The sequence below is a fragment of the Ovis aries genome, chromosome 24, assembly GCF_016772045.2.
Source record: "Ovis aries strain OAR_USU_Benz2616 breed Rambouillet chromosome 24, ARS-UI_Ramb_v3.0, whole genome shotgun sequence".
NCBI lineage: Eukaryota > Metazoa > Chordata > Mammalia > Artiodactyla > Bovidae > Ovis > Ovis aries.
The window spans coordinates 3,989,429-4,000,236 of record NC_056077.1 but is presented as its reverse complement, the minus strand read 5'-3'; the positions used below and the strand labels follow the sequence as shown (position 1 = coordinate 4,000,236).

Below are 10,808 nucleotides of genomic sequence, written 5' to 3'. Positions count from 1 at the left end.
GGCAGTCACCATGAGGGCGCTGGTCCTGCTCTGCTGCTTCGTGGCCTCACTCCTGCTCCCAGGACAAGCAGGTACGACCCCCAGCCAGTTGGCCGGGCCAGCCTGTGACCCCATGCGCCCCTGAGATTTTCTGTTTACTGTGGGGTGGGAGGCTTGGGTGGTGGACGGAGGATGAGGCCTCTGTGGCTCCTGGAGCTGATGGCAGCCCTTTGCCTCCCGGCTGGTCTCACTGAGAAGGCACTGGGTGCGGAGACCTGAGAGCAGTCAGGGGGCTCGTGGGGAGGAGGCCAGAGGGAGCGGAAGCTGTGACCTGAGAGGTGCAGGCAGGTGCAAGGCCTGAGCAGGGGGCTGGGGAGAAGGGCCGGCCGGTAGATGGTAGGGGAAGAAGACCCCAGGAGTCAAGACTGGAGCCTCCTAGGCGGACAGAGGACCCTGTTCTTGGAGGTGGAGGGAACCCCTGGAGGTCACTGAGTTGACCCTCCCACCTGGTAGAGATGGAGTGGTGCCTGGCTTTGCATGAGTGAGGGTGGGTAGGGGGGCACGGCTTGGGAACGATGGGACAGAGCGGGGCTCAGTTTGGGGTGGATTGGAGCGAAGAGCTGGAAACCAAACTTGGCAGTTCAGAGGAGGGCCAGGACCCAGTCTGGAATGGAGCTGGGCTAGGCCGGGGGCTTCACTGGAAGGGGGCTGGGGCCCGTGTGCCGTGGTTTTCCTGTGACATCTCAGCACTTTTTGTGGCAGAGGCGGTGGCTCTGGTTACAGCGTGGGGGCTATTTATAGGTGTGGAGGGGGTACTAGAACATTTTGCCACCTCTGTTCCCAAGACTCCTGGGGCTGAATGCCCCTCCAAGATGCTTCAGGGGTGCCCTGGGAACCCCCCAGGAGTCCAGGAGCCTTGCTTCGCCTTTTCGTGACAACTGTAGGCTTCTTCTGCGCTGGGGACCGTGGGGCCTTGGGGGTTCTCTTTCTTGAGGTCTTGGACCCAGACAGGGAGTCTAAGGCAGGTCCCGTGTCAGGCAGGAGCAGAAGCCAGTCCCTCGAGGGCTGGAGACTGAGGCGGGGGGCTCTGGCCTCGTGTGTGCCACTGGGCCCTGCCCTTGTCTGTCCTTGAGTTAAATTTGGGCTCCATGGGGCTGCAGTGGCCGGGGCGGCAAGGATTCCAAGCGGCTGTCAGGCGGCTAAGTATGGAAACAGCCGTGTAATCGGAGCCTGAGCCGGGGAGCCACTGCCGACCTCTCCCCTGCACCGCCCAGCCCCAGCTGCCAGCTCCGCAGCTTCCACGCTGTCGCCCCAGGAACTTTTAGCCTTTTAGGGACATCCTTTATGTTTCCTCCCGCCACGGGAACTGGACATCTGGAATGTCCCACAGGTCCTGTTGGGGGACCTCGCCATTGGGAAAGGAGGCAGGCAGGTGCTTTCTGCAAAGATCCTTTCTTTGCAGTCCTTTCCTTCCTGGACTCTGCGGTGTGCCCCCCAACTGGCCCTGGCCTGGCCACTCGTGTGCGGGGTCCCCGCCCTCCTCCCCACTGCTCACGGCTTGTGCTTTGTGTTCTTCACAGTGGTGGGCTTTCTAACCCCCAGTTGCAGATTGTAAACCCCAGATGGTTTCCTCCTGTGATCCAGGGTAGGGGATTCCATGAGTGGCTTCCCTCACCCCATAGTGACAATCCTTTCTACCAGTTGACTTGCCTGGAGAATATGCTACCAGTAAATGCCACCATGCCCACAGACACAGCTTTGCTCCTGAACTTCCCACCCCTGTGCTGAATCCTCATTTCCAGCCCCATGTCACTCACCCCTCCCTGGTGGCAGGCCCCCTTCCCGCTTCCTGGGGGGACACTGCAGAGCCACCTTTCCTTCTTGTTTGCCCTCCTTGCTTCCGTGGTCCTCTGCACCAGGGTGATGAGCTCTACAGCCTCCCCGACCCCCAATCCACCCCAGTCCTTTGTAACCGCCAGCGTCCTTCTCTTTGTCTTGGGGACCTGGCCTGGGGCCAAGCCTGCTCAAGGACAGAGGAAAACAGCCCCAAGAGGGTTTACTCAGTCTGCTCATGGTCCAGGTGAGGGAGCAAAAACCAGAGGAAAGAACCGTGGTCAAGGTCAGACAGCGAGTCTGCGGCAGGCACGCTGGGCCAGGGCCGGTCTCAGCCCACCTGGGAGTTCCTGGCCTCCTTTGGCCCTTCTCTCTGCAGTCCTTCTTGGACACCCCAGTCCTCCTTGGACACCCCAGTTTCTCTGCCTGTGGGTGTAGGGCCATGCATGGCTGCCTTGGGATACAGGGCAAGACCAATGCCTTTGAACTTTGACTCCCCAGAGAGCATGTGGGAATGGGGGTGCTGTGAAAACATTTCTCTGGGCTTAAACTGCTGGTGTTTGTTAGGCTGAATTCAGGACAGCCTTGCTTTCTGTCACCTGCTTGAGGCAGAGATTGAGGGACGACAGGAGGTCTGAGTCTGCTTCCTCCAGCCCAGCCCTGGTTTGCAAACTCACCCAGTCTGCTCTGGCCCCACCCTGCCATCCCAATGGTGAGAGATTGGTGGGTGCTGGGGCTCCCAAGGCCCTCCAAGAGCAATGGGGGTCTCTAACCCCTTCGTGACATTTCCTCTCCCACCCAGAAGGAAGTGGTTTTCACAGCCCAGGTTCCATGATCCAGTTGTGGGGAGAGCTCGAAGAGAAGGTCATGAGCTAGGGGATCCTGGGGAGAAATTAGACCCAAGAAGCCTTTGCAGCATGTGCCCCTCCACCACAAGCTATGTCCCCAGTGAGGTCCCCAGCTCCTGGCTTGGTGCTGCCAGATGAGTCGTGGGGAGCAGGTGGTCCACTTCCCACATCGGGTATATGAGGCGCTAGTCTGGATCTGCTCAGTGGATGCAGCCCCCCGACATGGGCACCGAGCCTGGTGGCCTGTGGAACCACGGTTTGGGAAATGCAGGCTTTGCCTCCCATGTGGGTGTGGTGGTGAAGCTCACACAGCTAGCTCAAGGGCCAGAGCTGGAATCTTGGACCAGAGAGGGGTCTGATGAGGCTGGTTGCATCCACCTGGCCTTGGGTGCTCGCTCAGGTGTGGTGGCCAGGAAGGAGCCTAATCAGGACTCCTGGAAGGAGGAAGACGACTCAGGAGGAAAATGACTGTTCCTCCATTGATCTGGCCTGAGGGATCAGGACAAGGCATAGATACGATGCCTTCTGGCCTGGAAGGAGGGGTGTGGCTGGAAGAGGAGGGCGTGGATAGCGTCTGCCACTATGGGGTGCGCCCCTCTACCCCAAATCCAACCTAAAGCCAGACTCACCATCCCTTCCGTTTAAATACTGCTCGAGGATGCAAAGTGCTTTCACTCAGACACCTTCCTTAATTCATCCCGGATCTAGTGTGTGCCTGCTGGTTCGCAGGTGTGGGGCCAAGGGAACGCGGATAGGCACTCTGTCCTTGGCATGCTTACAGTCCGGGGCTGGGGGAGATAGGGTGTCCCCCTTGTGGCTGTGCACACACAAAGAAGACACACACGTGTCCTCGGGGAGGTCCAGGTAAATGGGGTGGGGTGGATGGAAGTGGATCTGAGTGGATCAGGAAACGTCTTCCAGGTGAGGGAGTGTCTGAGATGGGCCTTGAGAAGCATAGGGTTCAGAAGAGAATGCTGAGGAAAAGCAGGGATGAGCACATTCATGCACCAGGGAAGGTGGGGCTCAGGTGAGACCTAGGAGGGTCACGGGGAGGAAGGGTGAGGTGGGGTTTGTGGCGAGTCCGGGAGGCAGGGTTGGGGCCAGAATGTGAGCGGTGCTGGACTGAGGAGGGGGCTTTGCTCTGTGGGTGGCAGGTAACCACGGGGTGGGGGGTGGTTTGGAAAAGTGTGTCTGGCAGTTGTTTGTAGGGAGGAGTAGACCGAGCTGGGATGATGTGTACTCTGGCAAGGGAGAGGGATGGACTGGAGGGCAGGCCCCACAAATGCTGGGGAATCTGCTGGACTCCTTGGCCTGGCAAGCTAGGTGGGAAGGAGCCCCCAAGGGTTTCATGTAGGCCACAGCAGGCAGCACCTTGCCAGAAAAATAAGACCAGGATCGTAAAAGAACCGATTTTAAAAGGTCATCTGAAATCATCATGAATTCTGGGTCCTGGAGGAACGCCTGGATGCAGGTGGTTAGCTTAGGAGGAAGGTCGGGTCTGGGGATCCAGAAATGAGGCTCGTTTGGGTAAAGATGAGGGCAAGGCTGTGAGATCCCCGAGGATGCTGCTGCAGAGAGAGAAAAAGAAGAGAGTCCAGGACCAGTCCCCAGGGAGTGGGAAGAGGAAGAAGATAAATGGATTTCAGGAAGATGGGACGAGATCCAGGCAGAGGCGTGACCTGGCAGCGGAGGACAGGGTGCTTCCTGCAGAGGCTGTGAGTCCTGCAGAGAGGCCAGGGAAGGTGAGGTGTTGGCTTGGACACCAGGAGGCTGCGGACTGGTCACTCAGTGAGGACACGGAGGCACATTCACTGGGACAGACTTTCAATATTAAGTCTACGAGAGCTAGAGGACGGTGAGAGGAGGTGGGGCGGCTGAGTCTGCAGAGGAGGCGGTGTGTTCCTGGGCCGATGGGGAGGATGCAGAGGAGCAGGAAGGGCTGATGATTGTGGGGCATGGGGTGGGAGACAGAGTTTGAGAGTGAGGTGGACAGGTCCGAGGGGGTTTGAGGGGGGATCTCAGAGGGAGCCCCCGTGCACTCAAGGTTCACACAGCAGTGCCTGTGCCCACCAGTGAGCTCAACAAGGAAGTGAGGATCCTGGTCTACAAGAGGGGATTGCTACAGAGCAGAGAGAAGGCCATGGAGGGGAGGAATCAGCCAGAGCTGACCAAGAACCCCTTGAGGTAGAAAAGGAGGCCGGTTGTCCTGAGATGCGTGGGATCAAACAGCAGAGCCCAGACCAGAACCTGGTCTCCAGTCCAGCTGAGATGAGGCCAGGAGGTGGCCAGTGAATCAGCATTTTCATCACAGCAAATGTTGGTCTCTCTCTGTTGGTGAACCAGCCCTCTCGAGCCTTCAGATGCTGCAGAGAAGGGGGCAAAACCCGACCCCAAGCTCTGTCCCAAGGTGTTCATTCCGCAGACACGCACACACCTGCTCCCGGGAAGCGCTGTGTTCGGCTCTGCAGGGACCGTTACTTTGCTGGAAGCTGGCGCAGGGCACGGTGCAGGGCACCGGGCCCAGAGGCAGCTGGGCTCAGGTTTCCTCTGGGTGTTTTCCAGGTGGCTGCAAGGCCTCCCTCTGCAGCTCCTGGCCCATCGGCAAGACTCTTTTCAGGCTGAGGGAATTCAGGATCTGCTCCGGGAGGCCAGGGCCCTCAGAGACCACCCCCCACCTTCCTCACTTGCCTTCTCAGGGGCCTTATAGATTTAGACATGGCTTCAGGCGCCTGTCTCTGCCCTGTTCGTTTCCTTCTCTCCTTGGAGGTTCCCTTTTCGCCCCAGACACTGGCCCTGCTTTGTCCCCATGAGATGTGCCCTGAAACTCATTCCAGCAAGGGCTAACGGCTCAACACTTAAACTGTCACTTTCCAAAGTCACTTTTGGTTTGAAAGGAGTCAGAAGATTTTAGCTCAAGGAATGCATCTCTAACATGGAATTTCTCATTGCTTTGGTGGGCAAGGTCTTACCCTAAGTCCCTAGTCACGGCGTTGAGGCAATAGATAGTCCCCAATGCTGAGCTGTAGAGCAGGGCTTCCTCTACCTGACCCTGAAGGAGAGGAGACAGGGAGTGGGCTGGAGCCATGGTGGCCGCAGCTGTAGGACTTGCTCTGTGGTTAAAAAACCACCCGCTGCTCACCCGCAGCCTTGCTGTCGTCAGCAGGAGGTAAAGCGGGTGGTGTAATTCGGCAATGGGATGGGTCAGTTTTCATCTGCGCTGAGTTTCTGGAGACATCCATTTCCTGGTCTGTGTCACCTGGGATGTATCTTTCTTGGGGCTCAGGGACATCCCATCCCATTTGGTTTCAGTCCCATCCCTCTCCAGCCATGAAGATGGATTTGTTCAGAGTCAAGGTCCCAAGCACCCCTCTGGCGTGGGGTGTCCCTGTCACTTCCTGTCCCCTCAGAGACCTCCAGGTCAGCCTTTCCTGAGCTGCCCATCCTCAGGGTGAGGGGCTGGGGTGGTGGAGTCTGTTTTTAAAATGCCTGAACTGTTAGGTCCGCCATTCACACCCCTGGCAGGGCCTATAGCATCTGCTGCTTCCGCCCTCCAGCTCTTCCCCGGCTGGTGTGGAGGGAAGACTGGTGTCATTGTTGTTTAGTCGCTGAGTCGTGTCTGACTCTTTGCAACCCCAGGGACTGTAGCCCACCAGTCTCCTCTGTCCAGTTCCTCTGTCCGTGGGATCTCGCAGGCAAGCGTACTGGAGTGAGTTGCCATTTCCTCCTCTAGGAGATCTTCCAGACTCAGGGACTGAACCCATGTCTCCTGGGTCTCCTGCACTGGCCGGCAGATTCTTTACTGCTGAGCTGCCTGGGAAGCCTAAGGCTGGTGGTGGGTGTGCCCAGTTCTGAAGCCCACGAGACCGTGGGGCTGGCGGGCAGCTCCTGCCTGGTGCCATCTCAGGAGCCTGTCCTTCCTGGGACCACATTGTCGGGACCATAGGAAAGCACAGTCGCTGTTGCTCTGTCCAGTTCCTAAGCCGGGACCCAGAAGGATTTTGGGTGGGACATTGGCCCAGTGGGGCAGGCTCCCCATGTTCATGGCAAGGCTGTTAAATGATGAGAAGAGGCTTTTCTCCTCTGGCCCTTGGGGTCCTTGTCTTCCACAACCTTGAGGGCCCTTGACCTCTAATCCTCTGTCAGCTCAGAATGCTCAAGCGCAAAGGATCAGTGCAGACTGTGGCCAACCCTGGGGAGGAGGGTTCAGCACAGCCTCCTGAAAAAGCAGGCAATGTGGCCCTGGGTTGGGAATCAGGATGGACACAGTTCGGGGGGATGGGCAGTATGTGATCATCAAGAGGCATGAGGGTGCGACGTGGATTCAGACACGGCAGGAAGAGGGAAGGAAGGGTGGGGCTGGGTAATCACACAGGGTGGTGGCTCAAGACGCGAGGCAGGACCGATTAGGCAGGCAGGGTCCCTCTCGGAAAGGCCCAGCTCTCTAGCCCAGAGGCCAGGCCGTGCCCATTGTGATGTCTGGGCTGGCCGCACTGTGCTGGCAGGAATGGGTCATGCCCCTGCCCTGAGGCGCTGCCTTCTATTTGGGGAGATGACACGCACTGAAAAAAAGATGTAACTAACACTCCGGGCAGCTCTGTTTGGAGTTCAGAGGAGGCCTGGAGGTCTGGCCTCACAGAAGGGCAGGGTTTCAGCTGCACTGGGAAGAAGGGGTTGATCCCTGGGCTGTCAGCTCCAAGAGGACAGGGCTGTGCATTTAACTTGCTCACTGCTCCATCGCCGACGCATAGCGCAGCGCTTGGCTCACTGGAGGTGCTTAGCAATGTCTGATGAATGATGAAAGGTGACTCGTGTAGGCAGAGACGGGCCGGGTCGGGGAGCATCTGGAGCTGGGGGTCAGAGCCGGGAGCGGGAATGCTCAGAAGGTGGTGCTGGGTGGATGAGAACAGCTCTGGCTCGAACATGGGGCTCGAACATGGGGCTCCCATTGAGGGAGACTAGACCACCCTGATGGGCTGGAGCCCACTGGAAAGTACCTTGAATGCTGAGCCAAGCCTCTGTCTCCCTAAGCTCTCAGCATGCTCTAGCCCCTCCCTTTCCAGTAAGCTCCTCCCCTTCCCTTCCCTCTCAGATATTTTTGGATCCTTCTAGAGCAGGGACTGCATTCTGAGCTCAAACAGGTGCAGGCAAAGTCTGGCCTGGAGTTTGGGGCCCGCGGGAAGTGGGTTGCACAGGGATCCCTGCCCAGAACCAGGCCAGGGGGGAGCCCTGGGGTGTGGGAGCCCCCGCCCGCCCTCCCTCCCGCCTCCAGGCCGCTGCCAAACCTGCGGCCCCTGGTTCTCCTTCAAGTGGCCATTCAGTTAGGACCTCGGCCAGCGCAGTTGCCTCCCATAGAGTTTTCCCTAGATGGCAATAGGTTAACACAAAGCCATTGCCTTGATCTTTAGGTCCCCAAAGTGCCTCTGATTCCATGGGTGCCTGCCCTGTATACCTGCACCGCCCCCTCACACCAGAGACACTTCCTGGTTACTTGCTTTTTCCCAAACTTCCTCCTACGCTTTATTAATCAAGGGTCAGGCAGTAGAAGACCATTTATTTCTCTAGCTTATCCCAGGTGGTTGAAGACACCAGAAACACTCCCTGGAACCTAGGGAGGGGTCTGGAAACATCAGGGAGGGGTCACAGCTCTCGTAGTGGCCTGGGGGAGCCCATCCTGGCCTCAGGCTCCCAGAAGATGAAGCCTGGGTCCCAGGGGTCCCAGGAACAGAAGGCCAACGGCGACTCCACCCCTTTCTCCTGTCTCTTCCTGCCTCAGTTCCGTTTCAGAGTAGATAGTTAAGCTGATGTCCTCTTCACCCAGACCTCCCTCCCCTGAGGCTGCCCACGAGGGTACCTGGGAGCGGGGGCGGCATGCACTCTGAGACTTGAGGACAGAGCAAGCCCTGGCATCGTCACAGTTCACCAGCGAGCCCCTTACCACCTCGGCACCTGTTGGCTCTGCCCATAGAGTGGAATAGTACTCGCCCTATTTACAGCATGGGGTTGTTTCGCGACTAAAATAAGAAAGCGGCTATCGGATGCTTAGGATGTTTCTCGATCTCAGATACTTAAGGTTAGAAGGGCTGTGACAGCGATTACAGGCTTTCGCTGTGGACAGTATTCCTGTAGTTTGACACCTGCCTCTGGTTCCCTCAAATATCATGAAACGCGAGTGACTCCAAGGATCTCATCATCAGTACAGCTGCCCCTCTCGGCACTGCAGATATCCTCCGATTCTGTCCTCAATGAGCTTGCAGACCAGGAGGGCAGGCCATCCCTGTTGGTGATAGGAGGAGGGAGCCATATAAAGCAGGTGTAATTGGGGCTAAAAATAAATGGCCAGAGCTTGCAGAGTAAGTGGGAGCAGGGACGGGGCCCCAGGGCTGGGGAGCACGGCCAGCATAGCCTCAGAGGGGCTCAAAGGCTTTCGTAGGGCCAGCTCTGGTGTTGGTCCTGTATTATTTTCCTGGGCTGCTGTTGCTGTAACAAATGACCTCAAACTAAGTGACTTCAAACAAGAGAGAATTTGTTTTAATTGAAGGATAATTGCTTTGCAGTATTGTGCTGGTTTCTGCCATACATCAACATGAATCAGCCACAGGTATACATATGTCCCCTCCCTCCGGAGCCTCCCTCCCACCTCCTACGTCATCCCAGCCCTCCAGGTTGCGACAGAGTCCTGGTTTGAGTTTCCTGAGTCATACTACAAATTCCCACCAGCTATCCATTTCACACATGGTGCATGTGTGCGCTAAGTTGCTTCAGTCGTGTCCAACTCTTTGTGACCCTATGGACTGTAGCCCGCCAGGCTCCTCTGTCCATGAGATTCTCCAGGCAAGAATACTGGAATGGGTAGTCATGCCCAGGGATCGAACCCGTGTCTCCTGAATCTCCTACATTGCAGGTGGATTTTTTACTGCTGCCACCGGAGAAGCCCCTCCACACATGGTAGTGTACATCAAAAAACAGAAATTCATTTTCTCCCAGTCGGCAAGCTGGAAGTCTGAAGTCGAGGGGTGGGCAGGGCACGCTCCCCCTGAGGCTCCAGGCGAGAGTCCTTCCTGCCTTTTCCCTCTGGTGCATCCAGCAGGCCTAGGCCTTCCTTGGCTCCTGGGTGCGTCTCCCTGATCTCTGCCTGTGTCCTCACTTGGCCTCTTCTTTGTATGTCTCCTCCCCCTCTTATAAGGACAGAAGTCTTGGACTCAAGGTCCACTCTAATCCCATATGAACTTATCTTGACTAATCACCTCTGCACAGACCTTATTTCCGAATAATGTGACATCCTGAGATTCTAGAGAGAACGCTCTCTCTTTTTGGTATTCATTATTTGTTTGTTTATTGATAGCTGCACCAGGCCTTAGCTGGGCCACGCAGGGCCTTCAGTCTTCACTGCAGCACGCAGGGTCTTTGACTGTGGCATGGGAGCTCTTAGTTGCAGCATTCAGGATCTTGTTGTTTCCTGACCAGGGATTGAGCCCAGACCCCCCTGCATTGGGAGCACAGAGTCTTACCCACTGGACCAGACATTCCCTCGTTGCTGGCTCTGAGCAGTTCCTGTCTGTCTCCCAGGATGTCACACCTGTTTCCTTGGTCCCCTCTCCAGTCCCACAGCCCACACAGTTGTTCCCAAAGGCTAATATGGAGCTCTGCGAACACTCCCAGGGTGAGTGTGTTGAATGAATGGACGGACAGCTGGCCGGGGATAGGGAATTTCAGGAGCAGTGTCTTGCCTAGCGGTGGTCCTGGGGAGGATCGTGGGGAGGATTTTCCAGCTCCCTGTGCTCGATCACGTGTGCCCAGGTACAGAGTGAGTTGGAATTGGCACATCTGGAGGGCAGGGGTCTGGTTCCTGGCAGCCCATCGTGTGATGGAGAGAGGCAGCGAGAACTGAGAACCAGCAAACTCCCCTGAGTGCCTGCGCCCAGCTCTGCACTGTCTTCTGCGAGGGGTGGGGGGTGGCCAGAGAGGAGCAGGATGGGGGGCCCTCCTAATACTCAGCAGATGTCACATGCAGAAGGAACGTCTGGGTGACCCTCCACCGCCATCCATGAGGGGTTCACCTCTCAGCCTCCTATGCTCCCCTCGCTGGAAGGAGCCCCCAGCTGCAATGTATCTGGGGCTCCTCAGGGTGGAGTTAGGGGTCCCCAACCC

At 57.3% G+C, this 10,808-nt stretch overlaps 1 protein-coding gene across 2 annotated transcripts in view; it reads left to right on the top strand.

Annotated features, from left to right (window-relative positions):
* Nucleotides 1-10,808, top strand: part of SRL (sarcalumenin) — a 37,134-nt gene continuing 26,326 nt past the window's right edge. For both annotated transcript variants that reach the window (XM_004021152.6, XM_027961898.3), the window contains exon 1: nt 1-71. In XM_004021152.6, the coding sequence (XP_004021201.1) occupies nt 11-71 (61 nt within the window). In that variant the 5' untranslated portion in view covers nt 1-10. The remainder of the gene's footprint in view (nt 72-10,808) is intronic.